The following is a 22,739-nucleotide window of genomic DNA, read 5'->3' on the forward strand; positions in this document are numbered from 1 at the left end:
GCATTAGGCAAAAAGGGGAATGTTGGTAGAAACCAAAGAGATGTTTTTTAACCCCTAGGGAGCTTTGCAAATAAGAGAGAAGTATCAAACACTGATGTTCTTAAAGTACTAACTGCATGGAGTAGCCAATGCTGTAGGAGTCAGAAAGGACAGAGATCAGCAGTGACCAGAGAAGTCAGGATGGATAGAGAAGATAAGGAAAGGGCGCTCCTGGGAGGAGAGTAATGTAGTAAAGACGCAGAGGTAGGAAAGAGCCCTTCAGAGTCACTTCAAGAGGGGTTCACTACAAGGGGGGCAAAACAGCATAACAAAATGGCCAGGAAGGTTTGGAAAATGGGCAGTCTGAAATGGGCATAACAGGAAAAAAGCAATAGGACTGTCTGGATGTGGGGGGAATGACAGAAAACGAGAAATTAAAGATGAGTAAGCCACTGTGATGGTCTTCAAGATTTTTGCTGGAATAAGCCCCAAAAAGACTTATGAAAAACTCTATAATCCCCTGTCACATTTTTAAGTTGTCATCTATTAGTTATAAGCTTAAACAATAGCAAGTGATGTGTTTTTTAAATGTATATTGAAGCTGTGCTTTAAGTACGTGTGGAAATGTCTGCCGATGGCAGGCTAATCAGCTTGATCAGACTTCCTTTCTGTTAAAAGAGGCCTAGGCTCATTTTTAAGTTCTAGTAAACATGCTAATACTTCTCTCTCATAACGACCATCTTATTTCTGAATTCTGGCTTTAAGATGGATAGATAAAAGGGGTGCCTGGGTGACTCAGTTGGTTAAGCGTCTGACTCCTGATTTCGGCTCAGGTCATGATCTTATAGTTTGTGCGTTGGAGGCTGAGCTGGGCTCTGGGCTGACAGTGCGGAGCCTGCTTGGGATTCTTTGCCTCTCTCTCTCTCTCTCTCTCTCTCTCTCAAAAATAAATAGGAGTGCCTGGGTGGCTCAGTTGGTTAAGCACTGGACTTCGGGTCAGGTCATGATCTCACGGTTTGTGGGTTCTAGCCCCACGTGGGGCTCTGTGCTGACAGCTTGGAGACTGGAGCCTGCTTTAGATTTTGTGTCTCCCTCTCTCTCTACCCCTCCCCCGCTCACGATCGGTCTCTCTCTCTCTCTCAAAAATAAATAAACATTAAAAAAATTTTAAAAAGCCAGATAGATAAGGTTGTCATGAGTTTGTCACCTGGATAAAATAAGAGCTGCTCAACTATATGCTAATTATACTTTATTTTATTTTTTTAATTTTATTTTATAACGTTTATTTATTTTTGAGACAGAGAGAGACACAGCATGAACAGGGGAGGGGCAGAGAGAGAGGGAAACACAGAATCGGAAGCAGGATCCAGGCTCTGAGCCATCAGCCCAGAGCCCGACGCGGGGCTCGAACTTGCGGACCGCGAGATCGTGACCTGAGCTGAAGTCGGACGCTTAACCGACTGAGCCACCCAGGCGCCCCTATGCTAATTATACTTTAAAAAATAATTACAAAAAAAAAAGGGACTGCTCCTCTTTGCTTTACTTTTGTGGCATCCTGGGGCAACCCACCATACCTTTTTTTCACTTGTCTAAGGCTGCTAACAGGTGACTTTAAGGGAGCTGGGAAAGGAGAACCTTCAGAGCAGACAGTCTTAAGCTTATTAGTTTTAGACAAGAGTACATATGGAAGCTGAAAACCTGGAAATTAATTCCCTAATCCATGCCCATGTATCCCCTGGAAAGTCCTTGTGTACCCCTTGGGTACACGTACCCCAACATGAAGACGAATAATACGAGAAGTTTTGCAGAAAGAATTCCAAGTAATTTAACTGCTAAGTAGCTTCATTATATAAAAACAAATCATACAAAACAGAATGCACCGTTGCCTTGTATTTTACAAATACAACATGAGACTCAAATGACATTTCTATTTTGTTAAGTAGACTTCCTGTGCAGCGAGGAGCCCAGCGTGGGGCTTGAACTCACAACCCTGAGATCAAGACCTGAGCTGAGATCAAGAGTCAGACGCTCAACCAACTGAGCCCAGGCGCCCTGACATTTCTGTCTTTTAACAGCTGCTTTACGCTAAGACCCCCGGGCCCGAGAGCACACACTTATTTAGTCTTCCACCATCGTCTTCAGGGAACTGACCGTGAGAAAACTTAAGAAGATCTGCTTGAAATCCATGCTTTTATCCTTTTCTCCAGATTCAGAGAAAAGATGTGCCTTCCTCCTCTTTAAACATCTCCTCCTTCCCTTTGGGCCCAGTCCTTGGAATTCTAGCCATCTCAGTCTCACCAGAGAACTTTATGGTCTTTCTTGCTAGCTTCCTTATTCTTTCTTCCTCAATGATAACAATTATTATTATCATTAATGCCAGTGAATACCAACGAAACGCTTACCGAGTACTTACTACATGGCATGCGCTGAGTTAAGCACTTTACACACATTATGCCACTTAATCCTCCTAATTAAGTGAAGGAAGAAATAATATTATTGTCTTCACTTTCTGAATAAGCAAACAAATAAAAACAGTTAGCTATACTGTGCTGATTGCCGAGTAATCCATGCAGCTGGATATTAACCAATGGGTCTCACCTCTAAGTCCGTGACTTAAGCCCCTAGCACATGATCTCCTCTAACTTCAAACTTCCCTTCTAGCCCTTCCCACTATCCCTGTCCCTTCACTGCTGCTTCTAGCTACTGTTCAATCCCACTTACTCCTTTTGTAGTCAATTGCCTACAATCATGGTCTAATTCATCTATTTCTTGTCTACCCGTTTCTTAGCTTTCAGCAGTGCTCTTAGGAACTGTTTACTGACAAGATTATGGAGGGTTTTTGGAATTTCTAGTTAGAGATGGCTGGAAAAAGCCCCAGTTTCATTCTTATCTTGCCTGGATGTTATAATTTTTCTAGTCTATGGAAGGTTACCACAGATAATGTCTATCTTGCTTTGGGCAATACAGCAGGGCCATGTTGGAAGGATCTATCAAACAGCTATCTGTCCTTTTAACCAAATTTCAGTTAAATTTTTCCAAGGATTATAGACTAGAATATAAAATAGGACTGCTTTTGAACGTGGCTTATTTGTTGTTTATTTATTTATTTAAATTTGTAATGTTTATTTTCAGAGAGAGAGAGAGAGAGAGAGAGAGACAGAGTGTGGGCAGGGAAAGAGAGAGGAAGACGCAGAATCCGAAGCAGGCTCCAGGCTCCGAGCTGTCAGCACAGAGCCCGACGTGGGGCTCGAACTCACGAACCGTGAGATCATGACCCGAGCCGAAGTCGGACGCTCAACCAACTGAGCCACCCAGGCGCCCCTGTTGTTTATTTTAACAAATACTTTCACGTGATAATTTTATCGTCACTATTTCTACTTTGAAGATCTGCCATTCACTTCTTTTTTCCATCCAAGTGGAAGTTCCTGTGCCCAACCACTATACAAAGAAAAGGAAGACAAACAAATGGAAAGGACAGGAAAGCTTTGCCCGACACTGCCTATTCAAGCAATTGGCAACGGGTTAGGCACGTATGCTCGGTTACTGACCACTGTGTCAGCTGGAAGAGCACCTGTAGATTATGGACGTTTAGGTGAGGATGAAGCTCTCACCTTTGGAATCTGTTCAGAACTGGTCCTTTGTTTCTCTTCACCAGATTAGGCCTGCGGATAGTAAGGGCAAGGTGCCAACACATCTTCCACACTCTGACAATCCTGTACAGCTTGGGCTGAGTTATGTGCTGAATGGTTATTCATAATATATTCAGATTCTTAGAACCTGAAGAAATCTTAGAAATCACTGACTCCAAGGCCTTCATTAGATAAGACACTAAGGCCCAAATGGGATCACAAGCATGCCCAAGGTTAACAGAGCACAGCTCAAATTAGAATCCACATCACTTGACTTCCATTCGGATATTCTTGCCACATGCCTTGGCACTTGGCAGTGACCTGCTAGCGACTCACTAATAAATGCCTAGCTGTGTGCTTTTAAAGCTACAGCTGTATTATTCTTTGCTCAACAATAATCTATATTCAAGCATCTGTCTGCAGACACATGCACACTCATGTTTATGTTCGCTTAATCTCCTATCTATAAACAATTAACATCTACATTTTAATGCCAAGTCTAGGTGCTCTCCTGTGCTCTCTTTGTTAATCCAATTCTTGGGGACTTCCCGTCCCTACCTTCCCTCACACAGCTCAGTAAGAATATAGCGGTTCCCTTCTCAAAGTGTCCTCCAGCTGAGTATCTCGAACATTCTGACAAATGTGATACAAGATTCAAGAAAACTGGGACAAGTGATCAAAATGTCCTGGGGAATCAATGAATAGAGGGGACATTTCAAAGGTAAACTAGTGGATGGCTGTTACTTGTGGGAAAGAAAAAGGGTTTGCTATGAAGGTTAAGAAATACTCGGCTTTGTGCTGGTGGTACGGAGCCTGCTGGGAATTCTCTCTCCGTTGCTCTCTGCTCTTCCCCTGCGCGTGCACTCTCTCTCTCTCTCTCTCTCAAAAAAATATATACATATTAGTTTTTCAGTCACTTAACCCAACCCAACAACCTAAACCCGAGCTGCCCCAAAGTCCCACCAAGAGTAATTCTTTAACTGCTCCATTTAAACCAAGTGCTCTTAGTAATGAGCTTAAGCTTATTACTAAGCTTAACCATGTTAAGCTTAGTGCTGGTGGCTGATAGACCCACACGTTGGCTAAACTGGTAAAATCTGCTACAAAGGCTGAAAAGTTAAGACCCAACAGAGGACTGACTTTGATGTCACCATTTTTTGTTATGCCACAAGGAGTTGGACACGAACAGATTCTCACTAGCTTCTTAGTCCAGGAGTTAGCTGTCCATCAAGGCAAGCCCTCCGCAGTATTTCAAGTCTGATTAGATGGCAGAAGGGATGTCAAGATCGTTATCCAGATGTTTGAATGTCCGGTTACAGTATTTTTCTATACTACAATGGTTTGTTCAAATGGTCACATAGTTACTTTGTTACTGTAGATAAATTTTTTTCTCCCCTCGGACTTACTCTACAAAAATGTACAGACTGAAAGAATGTTAAAGCTAAAAGAGGCTGTTGACTGGCCTTTCTCCATTTTAGTGGAACAGGGACGACAGCTGTTGAGACTGACTTTGAGGCACGTCAAGACACCAAAATGCCTTTCTTAGCAAAGACAGTGTATCACATTTTAATTTTCTGTAAATTAATAAATGACATGGTGGCAACTTGTAGCCAATTATCTGATCAGCTAGAATATCCCTGGACTCAGGAATCAAGAGTAATCTAGTTCAGAAAATCAGCTCTGCAGTTTGGGCAAATTACTTAGATTATTTGCATCTCAATTTCTTCATCTGTGAAATAGGGAAATTGGCAGCCATATCTGCAGGTTGTTGTATAGATTAAAAGAGAAAATATCCATAGAAGCATCATACATGGGTTTCTTTGGGGCCACTTAAAAATTCTACACGTCGGTGCACCTGGGTGGCTCAGTGGGTTGAGCGTTGGACTTCGGCTCAGGTCAAGATCTCACGGTTCATGGGTTTGAGCTCTGTGTCAGGCTCTGTGCTGACAGCTCAGATCCTGGAGCCTGCTTCAGATTCTGTGTCTCCCTCTCTCTCTGCCCTTCCCGGGCTCACGCTCTGTTTGTCTCTCTCAAAAATAAACATTAAAAAAATTAAAAAAATTTACATACGGGCAAATATTTTATATAAGCATAATCTATACCTAACCTTAAACTTGGAGTATTCTTTCAACCGGTTTGGCCTCTGCCCACCTCACTATGATTTAACTAAATTAAGCCTATAGCAAGTTGCAAAAATAAAGGTCTGTAAATTGTACCCGGTACTCCAGAAGAAGACCATTGGCCATGAAGCGAATAAAGCTTTAGTTTCAAGGCTTGTCCTTGGCATAGGCCCCATTTAAGGCTCTGGGCAGTGGTGGGGGGTGGGGGTGGCAGCTAACAGCATGTTCACATGGTCATATGTTTTTGTGAAACTTGTTAGCTATTTTTGTAGCCTTTTTCTTAAAAAAGGTTCCCAAGATTATATAAGCTTCAGGTCCCCCAAATCTTGGATTATAAAAAAAAAAAAAAAAATCAACCACCACAACAAAATTAGGCATATGCCAGAAAATTCTTCTACTCCCAGAATCCCGTGGGTACAGGGCTTCATCCAAGATCTTCCAAATGACAAGCATATTCCCCAAATAAGTTCTGGTGGGGGGTTGTGGTGGGGGACGCTTGGCAGCAGTGTTGGTGGCTGTAGGATCCCGGCTGTCAGTGGCGGCACAGGTCTGAGGAGGGGTGAGGCTGAGAAGGCTGTGACAGGATTGTGACTGGTAGGCAGGGAGAGACAGCTGGGACGTGGGATGCAAGGGTGGTACGTGGGAAGCAAATTTTGAAGAGGAGAAGGGGCACAAAGACTGTCGGTGTGGACTTCAAGATACATCGTCACCCCTAGCCAGCGTGCAGAGTAAGGGAGCAGAGCAAGGGAGCAACATGTTGCCTACAAGCCCTCTTCCTTGTTCATTAACAGTTTTACGTACAGTGGCTGAAATGCTGGGTACATCAAGAGACTACAGGAGGCAAGGGGATGCAGCCAGGGTTAGAGAGGGGAGGAGAGGGGAATGGTGGGGAGGAGAGTGGTGGGGAGGGGAGGGAAGGAAAGGGAAGCGGAACGGAGCGAAGCGAAGGGAAGCGAAGGGAAGCGAAGGGAAACGAAGGGAAGCGAAGCAAAGGGAGTGGGGCCACGGGGTGTGTGTATGTGGGGTGAGGTATCCTGTATTTCATTATACTATGGCTATGCATTTCAGATGGCAGAGGCATCTGTGTAGGTCCAGGAGAGGAAAGGACTGTAGAAATCATCTAGCATAGATGTTTATCACCTGCGAAAACAGGCCCATCACAGGCACGGTGAGAAGCAGCGGGCTGGCCAGACCCCCACGGCGCAGCCCCCTTCCCTGCTCTCTGACCGGTCCCCCCTTCTCTTGCCTCTTATTTTCCTTTCCTGCCCTTTCTGTTATTGCTTCCTCCACTTCCTTCCCTTATACAGACCTGAAGTGTTCCCCCCCCCCCCATTTTTAATGCTTTCTGGATTTTGTGCGTTATGGTTCTCTCTCAAAAACGTCTAACTGGTGTGTAGTAACGTGAGTCCCTCCTCACCCCCACCCGCGCCCTTTGAATTTATGGCACTGGTTTTCAGTGGAGAAACGGGCCCTTCGCTCCCATGGTGACTTGATCTTGCCTAAGGTTGCCTGAGGGATGCCCCGTCACAAGGCCCAAGTGGCTAATTAGCTGTTCTTTCTCCACCCCTCCCACCTACTGCTCATGATAATTTCTCTCTAGAGTTTAGAGCCGTCAAATCTGATCTTTGTAAATACAAACAAGGTAGGTGAGACTTTTCTCTGCAGGTATTTCAGCAAATGAAACAATAAACCCTTTCTTACATCTAAGATTCTAACAGAAGGAAAGATAACAGCATTACGCCCTGTAATTGTCCTCATGAATCTGAATAGGTGTTAATTGCTGGGTTCTGCTCTACCTGTGATCATACACAGTCCCTCTTTAGTCTTTTTTTTAAGTGTAGAATTCACTGAATTTTGGTATATTCTCATTGTTGTCCAAGCATCCCCAGGGTCTAATGCTGGAACATTTCCATTACCCTGACAAGAAACCCCACCTCTCTGAGCACTCAGTCCCAATTCCCCCCCCCCCCCATCTCATCTCCTGGCAACCACCAAACTACTTTCTGTCTTTATGAATTTGCTTATTCTGGACATTAAAAAAAAAAGTTTATTTATTTTGAGAGAGAGGGAGGGAGACAGAGAGGCAGACAGAGACGGAGACAGAATCCCAAGCAGGCTCCACTCTGTCAGAGCAGAACCCAATGCGGGGCCCAAACTCAATAACCATGTTATGACCTGAGCCGAAATCAAGAGTCGGACGCTGAACTAAGCCACCTAGGTGCCCGACTTATTCTGGGCATTTTATTAAAACAATTTTTTTAAGTGTATTTATTTATTTTGAGAGAGAGAGAGAGAGAGAGAGAGAGAGAGAGAGATATGAGGGAAAGAATCCCAAGCAGGCTTTGCACGGTCAGCTCAGAGCCTGACGCAGGGCTAGAACCCACAAACGGCTAGATCGTGATCTGAGCGGAAATTAAGAGTCAGCCGGTTAACCGACTGAGCCACCCAGGCACCCCTATTCTGAACATTTTATTCCAATGGAATCATACAAAATGTGGCCACTTCTTGGCACAATATTAACATAATGAAAACATTAGCATAATGTGTTCAAGGTTCATCCACATTGTAGCAGGTGGCAGCACTTCCCTTTTTTATGGCTGAATAGTATTCCACTGTAGGAATATAACATTTTGTTTATTCATTCATCAGTTGGTGGACAAATAGGTTGTTTCCACTTTTGGGCCATCATAATAGTGCTATGAACATAGGACGCAAATGTTGTACAAGTTTTTGTGTGAACGTGTGCTTTCGATTCTCTCGAGTATAGAAACGAGGGGTGGAATCGCTAGGTCATACTGTAACTTTAACTTTGAGAAACTGCTGAACTGTTTTCCATAGTGGCTGCACTGTTTTACATTCCCTTCAGCGATGCACGAGGGTTCCAATTTCTCCACATCCTCACCGACACTTTCTTATTCCTGTTTTGTTTTGTTTTTGGATTACAGTCATACTAGAGGGTGTGAAGTGGTATGTAATGTCATTTAATTTGCATTTCCCTAATGACTAATGAGTTGAGCATTTTTCTATGTACTTATTGGGCAACTGTATGTCTTCCTTAGGCAAATGTCTATTCATATCCTTTGCCCATTTTTTAATTGAGTTATTTGTCTTTTTCTTATTGAGTTACAAGAATTCTTGATATATTCTGGACACTAGATCCTTACCATATGTATGATTTACAAATATTTTCATAATCTGTGGGTTATCTTTTCATTTTCTTGGCAGTATCCTTGGATGTACAAAAGTTGGAAATGACCGATTTCTTTCTATATTCAATATTCAATTCTATATTCAATATTACTTGAATATTTGGGAAGATTTTTAAAAACTAAAAATTATATATTTTAGAATTAAAAAATACTTTAGAATATAAACCAAGAGGGTAAGACTTGAAGAAATTTGGAGCTTCTGGTGATATGATGATCTGGGTCCCCATAATTATGTTGGGTTCTTAGTGTAAATAATATAATTGTATGGCACCCAGTTCCTAGTTTTGCTTTTGTTGACTACTCTTTCAGAAGACTCAATGAAGAATTAAAGAGTGCAGTCAAATTATCCTTTGGCTAAAGAATGAGGATTTCTAGTAGCACTAATGGTTTGATATTTTTAGTCAGAGCCCCACTTTATTTGTACGCTAACTATAATCAATCTTTCTCCCTTTCGTCAGAGGTATATGTCATAAGAAACTTAACAGGGCACCGTTCCAGCTGGCCTCTGCTTGCTGGCTTACAAACAGAAGTTTTGTATTTATGGACAGTGATCCAGAGTGGTGTCCAAGTGCATCTGAGTTTAGAGTTGCTATCACAGCAGAAATCGGAAACCTCAGGAACTATAAGGCATTTACCATGCCTACATGGAAGCCACTTCTCATCACAGCATTTACAAATATACAGTGATCAGAACGTTAACTTCCTGGGATCCCATATCTGCCTCAGATCTGTAGACAATATATATGCATGAATCCTCTATTTTTTTCTTTTTTTTAGTAAACTGCCTACAAAATTACTACCTCACCACTTATATTTTATGCAGCAGAATGACCATATATGCCTTTCTTATGAAAATGCCATAGCAACATGAATACTTGGTACTGAAAAGCATCTTTAATTGACAAGAGCTTTTTATTTTTAATTTAAACACAGCCCATGCTTGGAGTGGGGCATTTAAATAGTCTACTTGGTGACTTCATGTGAGTCAAAAACAAAACCTGGGTCTGCTCATTTTTGGCCTGATCTTCTACCCACTTTCTGACAAATGTCCTTACAGCTAGAATCCAGTGGCATTTCTATCAGAAGCCTCTATTACTAACAATTTTGGTACATATGGTTCTTAGAATACTTGGTGCAAGGTGTCCAGAATTTAATGAATCTCACTTTATCTTCAAAGCCAGTGCCTGAGTAGAGAGGAACTTGGATTTAAAAACCAGTCCATTTTAAGCCCAAAGGCAATTCTTATCCAGAAATTACTTATCCTTATTTTTAGTGTCTTACACACCCCCTACTCTTCTCATTTTGAAAACGGGGTAGAAATAAAGCTGCATGCAACATCTTTTGGGCTGCACAAATCACAGATAGGCTTTGAAGGCCTCTAGGGAGCTATTACTGCTTCACCAAGAGAACTCTAGGTGGGCCCTAAATCTCTTGGCCCTGGACTTCAGCCAATTGCTGAAAAAATGTCAACACAAACACACACCTCTACCTTAAAAAACTCTGTGCTTGGGAAGGACAGCTTTCCCTGGCAGCCGCGACTGGGGCACCTCATTCTTGTTAGAGCTACAAGTCAGTTTATCAACTGTGTTAAGAAATGTGAGGCAATCGATTAGGAGAATGCTATACCGCTGGAGGTGGCTGATGCAAGACAGAAGAGGAAAGATGGAACTATTTGTCTAACAACCTTACGCAAAAAAACCCTCCTCTACATTTAACCTTCTCATCAAAAGTGTGAAACAGATGGTGGAGATAATGATGTTAGTTAGACAATGAAGATGATGATGATCTAACAGTATCATTGTTATAATAACATTAACAGCGTAATTTGGTAATAATAATAGTATTTGAGGAATAACAAGTGATACTAGCAAATAGGGAAAATTAAGCAATAAGAATCTGAGAAATTTGTTTATTACAAAGATCACGGGATACGACACCATTTCAAAAAGCTGAAGATACTATGGGGACACTAAGTATTACAAAACAGCTACCAGAAGAAATAAACCAGTGATCCTCAAACCTCAGGGTAGTTACGATAACCTAGAAGACATGTTAAAACACAGATCATCAGGCCCTGTCTTTAGTAGGTCTGGGGCAGACCTAAGAATGTGCATTTCTAGGGGTGCCTGGGTGGCCCAGTTGGTTGAGTGTCTGACTTCGGCTCAGGTCAGGATCTCACAGTTTGTGAGTTCAAGCCCCTCGTCGAGCTCTGTGCCGACAGCTTGGAGCCTGGAGCCTGCTTTGGATTCTGTGTCTCCCTCTCTTTCTGCCCCTCCCCCATTTGTGCTCTGTCTCCTTCTCTCTCTCAAAAATAAATAAACATTAAAAAAAAAAAGAAAAAAAGAATTTGCATTTCTAATAAGTTCCTAGGATGCAAGCCAGGAGATGCTAGGAGGTGCTCATGACTCTGGTCCCAAGACTATAGAGTCTACTTGGAAAGGAAGAAGATGAATATTTGTTGAGGGAAGGAAGAGAGCAATTATTTAAAACTACCTTGGGTTAGGCTTGGTCAGATGCTTACATACATATATTTTTAAGTTTATTTTGAGAGAGTGCACGCATGAGCAGGGGAGGGGCACAGAGAGAGGGAGAGACAATCCCAAGCAGGCTCCGTGCTATCAGTGCAGAGCCCAAGGTGGGGCTGGATCTCAGGAACCGTGAGGTCATAACCTGAGCCGAAATCAAGAGTTGGACACTTAAACCGACTGAGCCACCCAGGTGCCCCCAATGTTTATACATTTTATCTCATTCAGTCCTCACACCCTAATGAGCTTCCCAAACTTTTCCAGAGCAGAGAAGAATGAATGTGTCCACACAAAGGGTATGCCTAAGCAGTTCTCTAGAAATAAAACATTTCTTTGATGACTACGCTATTTTAAAAATTCATGTAAATTTCACGTTCTGTTTTGAAATATTGTTGCTTGTTAGGAATTAAATCCAATTTAAATATCAGATAAACTGCTTAATCCTTAACCTCAATTCTTTGGTAATATCGGCCTTCGGGAACATGAGGAAATGGGTGGTTGAAATTTAATAATTAGTCTATTGTAACACAGCTGGTACATATTTAATGCAGAATTTGTACTTAGGCCTGCAGGTGTTTAAAGATAATACACCTCCTACTACCTTACTCCACCATTTTACCCCTTACCCACCTGAGAGGTCTATCAGGTTCTTCTCCACTATTCCTTTACGGATTCTCTATTGTTCCAAACAAACCAGCCCACTTACTGTTCCTCAGGTTTTTCTCACTTTTCCTGGTCTCCACATATATGTTCATTATTCTTTGCAGCTGGAAAGCTTCCTCTCTCATCTCTCCCTTACTAGAATCTTCCATAACCTTTAAGGTTCAGCTGAAATGCCATTTCTTTTTTGAAAACCAATCCCATTTTTAAAAGGCTGCTGCACTGAACACATCTGGTGAGTTCTGATGGCTCCCCAGACGGATTTAATAATGTCAGTGGGTATATAATTATTTTTGTTAAATTAGCTTGTGCATATAATCTCATGGGCCCAAATTTACACATGCCTCTGCAAATAAATGATTCTTTAATTTTTTGTTTAATGTTTGTTTATTTTTGAGAGTGAGAGACAGAGTGTGAGAGGGGAGGGGCAGAGAGAGAGGGAGAGACCGAATCCAAAGCAGGCTCAGGGCTCTGAGCTGTCAGCATAGAGCCAGACACGGGGCTCGAACTCATGGACTGTGAGATCATGACATGAGCCCAAGTTGGACACTTAACTGACCTAGCCACCCAGGCACCCCGTGATTCTTTAAAAAAAAAAAAAAAAAAAAAAAAAGATTTGCAAATATTTTTTTATGGAGTCATTCTTTTTCTTGAGTTTTGTGTTTCTTTTTTTTAATGTTTATTTATTTTTGAGAAAGAGAGAGAGAGAGAGAGAGAGATCAAGCGCACAAGTGGGGGAAGGGCAGAGAAAGAGGGAAACACAGAATCTGAAGCAGGCTCCAGGCTGTGAGCTGTCGGCGAAAAGCCTGACACAGGGCTTGAACCTGCGAACTGTGAGATCATGACCTGAGCGAAAGTCAGATGCTTAACCAAATGAGACACCCAGGTGCCCGCAAATATTTTTTTAAAGATTATTTATTCTGACAGAGAGGGAGAGAGAGAGAGTACGTGCTCACTAGCAGGGAAGGGATAGAGGGAGAGAGTGAAAGAGAGAGAGAGAGAGAGAGAGAGAGAGAGAGAGAGAGAGAGACAGTGTCCCAAGCAGGCTCTGTTCCATCAGCGCGGATCAAATGGTCTCGGCTCAGGTCATGATTTCATGTTTCTTGTGTTTGAGCCCTGCATGGGGCTCCACACTAACAGTGCAGAACCTACTTGGGATTCTGCCTCTCCCTCTCTCTCTGCCCCTCCCCAGCTAGCGCATACATGCATATGCATTCTCTCTCTCTCTCTCTCTCAAAATAAATAAACTTAAAAAAAAAAAGTACTACTGGCACTCAAGAAAAGTTTTGTGCAATGTAAGATATTGGAGTGCAGATAAAAAGGAATTGGAAAAATATATTTAAAAGAAATCTCCAAACAGGAAGAGTTAGATTATGATAAAATCTGTGGCTATGAATCAGAATAAAGATAAAGTCTAAAAATGTAGAATATATCTACACTTCTAGAATTGGAAGAAGGCTTGAAAGTCACCTAAGACAACCCTCTTATTTTTCAGTAGTAGAATTTCTGGACCCTGCTTTGTATTATGGTCAAAAGTCCCATCTGTGTAGTTAATGCTGTTTAATTTCCATCTGGCTTGGCCTTGGTCTCTTCACATTGTAATTTCAGTGCTACCTGAAGAAGGCTTTTTGCACTGAATAACAGATTTAGTTCTGAACGACCAGACCTGACTTTGATCCAAAGGGAACTGAATTAAAAACAAAAAACAAAAAACAAAAAAACCCCCCAAAAACAAAGGGAACTTAATTGTAGGACCTACTTTGATTTTAAAGGTTGTTAACCTTAGTGATGCTAACCTGAACCTCTGAGGAAGGAATCCTTACTCTTTAAGTGCAATTTCTGATCAGTCTAATAGCCAAGCCACAGTCATGGCCAAGACTAGAGAATACTCATACTTAAGCAGGTGGCCATCTGCTCCATTTGGCCAGCTCCAGCTTTAGACCCTGCGAGGTATTTCATATGCTGATTACATATTGGTTTAAGCACATAAACTAAAAGGATACCCACAGCATTGATCTTTTCCACCCCCACAGTTTGCAATCCCAGGGTGGTAAAGACAGGGACTTTAGAGTTGGGTAGAAACAGGTATGAGCTTAGGCAAGTTACTTAACCTTTGAAGGCCTCAGTTTTCACAAGGGCAATGGTAACAGCACTACAATTATCTCATGAGTAATTGGCAGATGTAGGTGGGGTATTGTTCAGCACTTCAGACAATGTCTGGTACGTACCAAATCCTTAATAAATGCCAGCAATTGTTATTATTGACACGGGGTGGCAAGATTAACATACTCAGTCAACAACAATTGGGTTCTCTTCTCTCTTGTATAAGCTTTTCCACGGCATTTCATTCCCTCCCTGATTCAATTATGATACCAATATTGACTCCTAAAACTATATTTAGTCCCACTTCTCTCCTGAACTTAAGATTGGGTTTCACAACCCTTAAGACACCTGGAGTTGCCCTTGGAGCCTAAAGCAAATCCAAAACTAGACCACTGCTGGCACTGAACAGTATCTGACACTCCTTTCGACTTCTCTGCATTTGTGAGATACTGTTATCTTTCCAGCCACCCAGGCAGAAAGACTGTTTTTTTTTTTAAAGATTTTATTTATTATTTATTTATATGTTTTACTTATCATTAAATACAATTTGTTTTAATGTTTATTTATTTTTTAGACAGAGAGAGAGAGAGAGAGAGAGAGAGAGGCCATGAGTGGGGTAAGGGCAGAGAGAGAGGGAGACACAGAGTCCGAAGCAGGCTCCAGGCTCTGAGCTGTCAGCACAGAGCCCAATGTGGCTCAAACTCACGAACTGTGAGATCATGACCCGAACCAAAATCAGATGCCTAACCGACTGAACCACCTAGACGCCCCCAAATTTTATTTTCTTAAGTAATCTCTACATGCAGTCTGGGGCTCAAACTTACAACCCTGAGATCGAGAGTCACATGCTCTACCAACTAAGCCAGCCAGGTGCCTAGACTGCGTTGTTGTTGTTGTTGTTTTTCTTTAAATGTTTGTTTTTGAGAGAGAGAGTGTGTGCAGGGCAGGAGCAGAGACAGGAGACAAAGGATCTGAAGCAGGCTCCACCCTGACAGTAGAGAGCCTGACGCGGAGCTCCAACCCCACGAACTATGAGATCATGACCTGAACAGAAGTCAGATTGCTTAACTGACTGAGCCACCCAGGTGCCCCATCTGGACTGAGTTTTTTACGAACAACTTCTTTATCCTCCATTTAATCAGTTGCCAAGTCATTCATTCATGTATTCATGTGTGAATGTATGAAATATTTCTTGGGCCTTTTCCATAAGCCAGGTACTTAAGCTCCAGGAATACTGTTGTGAAAAAAACTTACGTGGTTTCTGCTCTTCTCTGCAAATATATAATTACAAATTGGAATATACACTTGGGAGGAAATTTTAGTCAATATGAGAGAGCACAGCAGGGGACATCATATAAAATGAGAGTCAGGTAAAAGGCAACCAACAGAATGGGAAAAGATATTTGCAAATGACATATCAGACAAAGGGCTAGTATCCAAAATCTATAAAGAGCTCATCAAACTCCACACCCGAAAAACAAATAACCCAGTGAAGAAATGGGCAGAAAACATGAAGAGACACTTCTCTAAAGAAGACATCCGGATGGCCAACAGGCACATGAAAAGATGCTCAACGTCACTCCTCATGTGGGAAATACAAATCAAAACCACACTCAGATATCACCTCACACCAGTCAGAGTGGCCAAAATGAACAAATTAGGAGACTATAGATGCTGGAGAGGATGTGGAGAAATGGGAACCCTCTTGCACTGTTGGTGGGAATGCAAATTGGTGCAGCCACTCTGGAGAACAGTGTGGAGGTTCCTCAGAAAATTAAAAATAGACCTACCCTATGACCCAGCAATAGCAGTGCTAGGAATTTACCCAAGGGATACAGGAGTACTGATGCATAGGGGCACTTGTACCCCAATGTTTATAGCAGCACTCTCAACAATAGCCAAATTATGGAAAGAGCCTAAATGTTCATCAACTGATGAATGGATAAAGAAATTGTGGTTTATATACACAATGGAGTACTACATGGCAATGAGAAAGAATGAAATATGGCCCTTTGTAGCAACGTGGATGGAACTGGAGAGTGTGATGCTAAGTGAAATAAGCCATACAGAAAAAGACAGATACCATATGTTTTCACTCTTATGTGGATCCTGAGAAACTTAACAGAAACCCATGGGGGAGGGGAAGAAAAAAAAAAAAAAAGAGGTTAGAGTGGGAGAGAGCCAAAGCAAAAGAGACTCTTAAAAACTGAGAACAAACTGAGGGTTGATGGGGGGTGAGAGGGAGGGGAAAGTGGGTGATGAGCATTGAGGAGGGCACCTTTTGGGATGAGCACTGGGTGTTGTATGGAAACCAATTTGACAATAAATTTCATATATTGGGAAAAAAAAAAATGAGAGTCAGGAAAGAACTCTCAGAAAAAGTGACAATTTGAACTGAGACCTGAAAGATGAAAGATGCCTGTTAGGTGAATGAATGAAGAAAATTCTAGGCACCTGCATTAGCAGCTACATAGGCTCCAAGGTAGGAAAGGGCTTAATGCCTTGAGGCTGAAAAGTTGTGAGGGGCATGTGGATGGCTCAGGTGGTTGAGTGTCTGACTCTTGGTTTCAGCTCAGGTCAGGGTCAGGGTCTTAGGTTGTGGGCCCTGAGTCAGGTTCCATGCTCGGCATGGACCCTCTCAGTCTGCCCCCCACCCTCTCTCTCTCTCTCAAAAAAAAAAAAAGTTATAAAAAAATAGTTGTGAACTTGCTTGAGATGAGGCTGAAACAGCAGGCAGGGGCTTACTAGCCACGTATGGAAGCCTGCGAAGAGTTCTGAGCAGGAAAGGCACAGCATCAAGACCTCTTTGCTTTGGGAGGGATAAGGACAGAATTAGAGACCAGTCAGGAGGCTACTCGTGTAGTTCTGGTGACAGTCAGCAGCTGTGGTGATGGAGAAAAGTAGATGTATTTGAGACATAATGTGGAGGTGGTATTGATAGGACTTGGGGACTGGGATGTGGGGAGAGAGTTAAAGTGGCAGGGCTGATCCTTAGATTTTTGACATGAGCAGCTGCGTAGATGAACGTGCATACAGAATCTACCTTTTATTTATTTATTTATTTATTTATTTATTTATTTATTTATTCAGAATCTACCTTTTAAAAGATTCTGTGTTCCAGGGGGTGCCTGGATGGCTTAGTCAGCTGAGTGTCTGACTTGATTTAGGCTCAAGTCATGATCCCGGGGTCATGGGATGGAGCTCTGCGCTGAGTGTGGAGCCTGCTTAAGATTCTCTCTCTGCCTCTCTCTGCTCCTGCTTTCTCTCTCTCTAAAATAAAAATTAAAAGAAAAAGAAAAGATTCTGTGTTCCTAAAATATTTCACATGAGAACCCTATGTCCCCCTCTAGGTGCAACCACCTTGCCTCCAAGCCAATATAACCATCTAGATCATTGTTCTTTCTGACTGGCTTCCCAACTTCTTGTCTGTGTCTACTTGAAATCACCCTATGCTGTATTATCTTCCTAATACAGCTCTGGTCACATTATATCCCTTTCAAATACCTCCAGGGATTCCCTACTCTTGGCTTTTCTCTTACCTGTCCCCCTTACCTTGGCTTTCAAGGCTCTACGACCTAACTTTCCAGTCTTATTTCCACCACTTCTCTATTTAAATCCTGCTTTAGTCCAAGTGGACTACTTCCTGTTCCTTGACCGTGTCACCACGCATTCCTACCTCAATACCTTTGCTCACTGTATTCCTTATGTCTTACCATCTCAGTCTGTTGGAACCTTATTCAGCTTTCAAAGTTCATTAAAGGGCCAATCTTTCAATCTCATAACCTTTGTAATTGTCTCATGGCACTTAGACTTCTGCCTTTTATTGTGGTTATTAGAGTACTTATCTCAAGCCCATTCCCTACCCACTAACCGTAAGCCATACTTTTGAGTGCCTGGCTCTATCACTCATACTGCACCAATGCCCTTGTCCTTGCAGGCTCAAGCATAGGGTTTAACTCACAGTAGGCATATTTTGTTGAATTTATTTGGAACAATTCATGTTATTAAGTATCTAAGGAGTGATGAGACCCCAGCTGTTGAAGGGAGATGTTTTCTGGCAGTATTTGCCAACACCATAGCAAAATTCATCTTCCACCAAATTCCTTGCAATCACACAAAGGACAAACATAGATAGACACATCCCTTTAATGGAGTCTTCTGGCTGTTCAGGATACTCTAATGCATTAATCCTCATAAGCTTATCCTTTCCCTGAAGTACTGAATATTAAAAATTACAGCATCTAACTCAAGATTTTTCAACCTACTTGTAACCCATTAGTAGGTCATGAAATCAATTTAGTGGGTCATAAACACTACTAAAAAACAAAATAGAAAAACACACCGCATATGTAAGGATAAGTAATGTTTTCTGAAACGTGCTTCAAATACATATATAAGTGCACATGTGTACTGGGTCAGGATATGAAACATATTTCTCACCATGGGTCTGAGCCACAAAGGTTTGAAAGCTACTGCTTTAATGATCTATGGCCCACCCCAAGATCAGTACACAGAACCTAAGTAGGAAAAAATAAGATGTTAAGAAAGAGCAATGAGACTATCCAATTAAAAGTTATTCACACTTTAAAACGTGAATGCTTGATATACCTGACTCTTCCCTTGGGGTATCTGCATTTAAGTGCTTTTAACCTAAATTAATCTTTAAGTAGTAGAAAGGGAGTCAGAAATCATTTTGGACTACAGGCCTTCTTGGTACCTCTAACAAGGATTTCCTTCAGTATCCCAGTTCCCCCAAACAGCGGAGTTCCGGAACCAGGAACTCCATTACTGAAAGGCTACTCGTTTCTAGGTTACAATACACAGACATGAGAATACCTTTGTAAGGAAAACATTTACAACCAGAATGCACTCTTTCTTCCAAGCATGTGTCAAGCTTATCAACTTGCGTTTGCATGTATATATTTAATCCACACCTAGAAAACACAACCCTATATATCCATGTGGAAGAGCTATGGCTGATAGGAAGCAACATGAGGCCCCAAGTCAATCTAAACATGAGAAACCCAGAGTTACTGAAGGCAACAGCACATGTGAGATAGGAAGGGAGGAGCTGGGAAATGGTAGACTGGCAAGGGGCCTCAGGAGTTTGGCAGATGTATTCACCAAGTGTTTATCACTTGATAACGCATGGTAATGAGGAGAGAAGGACATGGAGAAAAAACAATGTCCCAGTCAGGTGTATGCCCCAGGATAGTACAGAGCAGTGGCCCACCAGGAGCACACAGGCAGTATTCAATTATGTCAGCAAAAAAGGGACCAATTCCAAGTCCTAATTCCAGCCGTAGCTCCATTTAACAGGTTGCCCCCTAATAATTTGTTGCTACCTGTGTTACGTTCTCAATTTATAGTTGAGAAATCAACAGTGAGCTTCCAAACTAATGAATGTAAACACTCCTAATTGCCAATTACAACCCCAACAAATAACTGGGTCAGAGACAAGGCTGAAGGAGTAGAAGTTCAAAGCTGGTGTGGTGCAAAGAACTCTAGATTGGAATGTTGACAACTCTGGGTTAGATCTAAGAGACACGGGAGGTCCTTTTCACCTCTAAAATTTAACAATTCCACAAGGGAGGGAAAAGGTGACCTTCAGTTGGAAGAAAGGAAGATCACCTTGGTTTTATATGCAAAAGGCAAGTAACAATTATATTAGTTGCCAAGGTTGTTTAAATATAAATTGATGCCTCTCACATTATCTAGATCTAGTTAACACCCTTAGGTAATATTATATGTCCACGTCTCTGCTGACTACTGGATACATTACAAACTTCTTTCTGGCATTTAAGGCACATCTGCTCAACTTTTATCTCAAACTTCTTACGATTCTGATCTCTAACCTGCTCTTGTCCCAGAGCTGTTTGCTTAGTTCTTCCCCACCCCTACTATACCAGCTAAAGTCCCATAACCTTCACAAAACCTTCCAACTACTCAAGATTTATGCATCAGATCTTGACCTCTGAACTATTACAGGGCTTTACAACAGTCCTATTAGGTACACCTTATTCTCATTTCATAGGTAAGAAAATCGAGGCCCAGAGAGGTTAAGTGACTTGCCCAGGGCCCCACAGTTTGCAAGGAGCAGCAGGGCTGGGTCTGACTTGGTTGCCTTTCAAGTTCACACTTTTTTTTTTTTTTTTAAATCATTGTGCCATGCTGTTTCCATGTATTAAAAATCATGGAAGAAAGATGCAGTAAAAAAAGCCTATAAACCAGTTATAATATAGCTTGTTGTGACATAAAGTCAGACACATCACATCCTTTGAACCATATAGGTCATAAACGCTTGGAGTAGCATAGTTTTTAAGGGGGTTGTCAGTCCTGTTTCCCAAACCCAGTATTAAAATAATATTCCAGGGTAAATGGCAGGTGAGTGGTTAAGGGTGGGGGAGAAGCAATATGGTATAAGAAGAAAATATTAGAAACAAGACAGAAAAGAGAAGTACAATGGAAGCTGGCAATGCAGAAAAAGGCTCCGAATATGGAAGTATAGAATATGGGGCTTAAGGGCCCACAAAGCTAATACCTAAGTTAGGGGGCCTTTGCCTACCACAAGAAGCGCGCATGTGTGAGAGTTGATATTAATAACAGACAGCAGTACACATGGACAGAGAGTAGAACTCAAGAGAGAGACAAATAAGGATAGGTCGTGGGGACACGGGGTAGATTAGATCATGGCATGAGGAGACGGTGGTGGCTTCAAATGAGGGGCCAGAAGGGTAGAGCAGGGGTCGAAGAGAAAGGTGAAGAGGTTCAGAGGGCACGGCACCCCCAGACTCGAAAAGACTTGTCTTCCTCTCGACAGCTGGTTGGCGTGATTGAGGATTCACATCCGGACCCCACAAAGCCCTCCTGGGTGGCTCCGGAAAGTGGAGGGGGGGGGGGTGTCACGTCCCTATTCCCTGGGGACTCCGCGAGGGGGCGGAGCGAGGCAGGAGGGTCCTTACCCATAAAGATGGAGATGATGAGCCGCAGCGCCTGTTCCGACGCGCCCAGGGACGTCGCCAACTTGTTAAGGCTCAGCTCCTCGAAACCCCACCGCAGCACCCTCGCCAGCTCCGCCACCGTCCCCACGTCCCCCTCAGCTACAGACGCCATCTTAGCTCCGGGCGTCCCCCAGGGACCCCCCAGCTCCGCGCGCCCCGAATGTGGGCACAAGGCTGTAGCTTCACCCCCAATTCCGGCCCGGAGCCCGCCCACGGCGTGCGCATTGGCTGCAGGCCCGCCCAGTGGCTTCAGGCTCCCCTGGCTATTGGTCCGTCCGGGCAGGGGGCGGGGCCTAACGCAGCAAGGTAAGCAGAGGGCGGGTCTGAACGTTTGTAAAGCAAAGGTGACTCCCGCCGAGAATGAACGCGGGGCAGGCCGAGGGGCGGGGCTTGGGATCGGGAACTTGAGTTGCGATTGGAAAAGTCTAAAGCCGGCGGCGAGGTGATTGTACAACTCGGTTCTAACTGCTTGGGGGAGGAGTCGGTGAGGGCGAGTGTCCGGCCGGCTCGTGCGCTGCCTTCCCATTGGCTGAGCTGGGAGCAGGCGAGAGTCGGGGCGGGGGGGTCCGTCACCCGACCGCGAGGTTACTCTCGGTCGCCGGCGCGCCGGGGTTACTGGGGCATGTAACGGGGAGGGCGGGAATTCCTTGAGCAGTTTCTCGAGCGCCTCCTAACGGTACCTCTGGGCGGTTCTCAAACCGTTGGGCACGCCGCCTTCCCTTCGCAAGGGTGTCGGGAGAGCCCAGCGCCCCACAACAGTTTGCTCCTTTTAGTTCATGCATCCGTTTTCACGTAATCTCCCGGACTGAAACCTCACCTTCCCCCGAGAGGCGATGAAATTAAAACATGCCGATTTGGTCCGTATTATTTTCATTTAAAACGGACTAATTTGTCGCTATTGGACTCATATAGGTTCATGGTAAAGGTTCAAACAGTTTAGAAACAGAAAACAGAAAAGTTCTTTCTTCCCACCTTGTTTCCCATTCTTACTTCCTACAGGTAACCACCGTTCAGATTACGCTAACAAAGGTGTGTTGAGCATTTAGCATGTGCCTGGGACTGTCCTGGGCTCTGGGGAATACAATGATGAGCCCAAAGTTAGTGTTAATGCATGTGTAATTGCAAGCAAAAGTAAATGCTCTGAAGGAAAGGAGCAAGGTTCTTATGTAACAAAAGAACACTAAGAGTTTCTTATAACTGGAATTTGTGGAACATTCTAGTACAATAATAGCTTACACTTCTATAGCACTTTGCGCTTTGTAAAGCACTTATATCCATATTATTTCACTTAATTTGGCTGTGAAACAGGATGTTTATTATTATGATGTTGTCTTACAGGCACAGAGGCTTGGAGAAATTAAGGAACTTGCTAAGTTCCTTTAACAGTAAGTGGCAGAGACAAAATTTAAACTTAAGTCTGTTAAATTTCACTTCCCTTCCCCCTTTTTTAGGAAAAGTTGTTTAAAAGATGAATTATTCAAAAAATATATGAAATATTCAGAACAGTTGAGAA

At 42.8% G+C, this 22,739-nt stretch overlaps 1 protein-coding gene across 2 annotated transcripts in view; it reads right to left on the reverse strand.

Moving 5' to 3' along the window:
* Window positions 1–21,491, reverse strand: part of LPCAT3 (lysophosphatidylcholine acyltransferase 3) — a 39,668-nt gene extending 18,177 nt beyond the window's left edge. The window contains exon 1 of one of the 2 annotated variants that reach the window (XM_049625008.1): window positions 21,188–21,491. In XM_049625008.1, the coding sequence (XP_049480965.1) occupies window positions 21,188–21,338 (151 nt within the window). In that variant the 5' untranslated portion in view covers window positions 21,339–21,491. The remainder of the gene's footprint in view (window positions 1–21,187) is intronic. The other variant, XM_049625007.1, reaches the window with a different exon arrangement.
* Window positions 21,492–22,739: the final 1,248 nt, after the last annotated feature.

Source organism: Panthera uncia, chromosome B4, assembly GCF_023721935.1.
Source record: "Panthera uncia isolate 11264 chromosome B4, Puncia_PCG_1.0, whole genome shotgun sequence".
In the NCBI taxonomy this organism is placed as follows: Eukaryota; Metazoa; Chordata; class Mammalia; order Carnivora; family Felidae; genus Panthera; species Panthera uncia.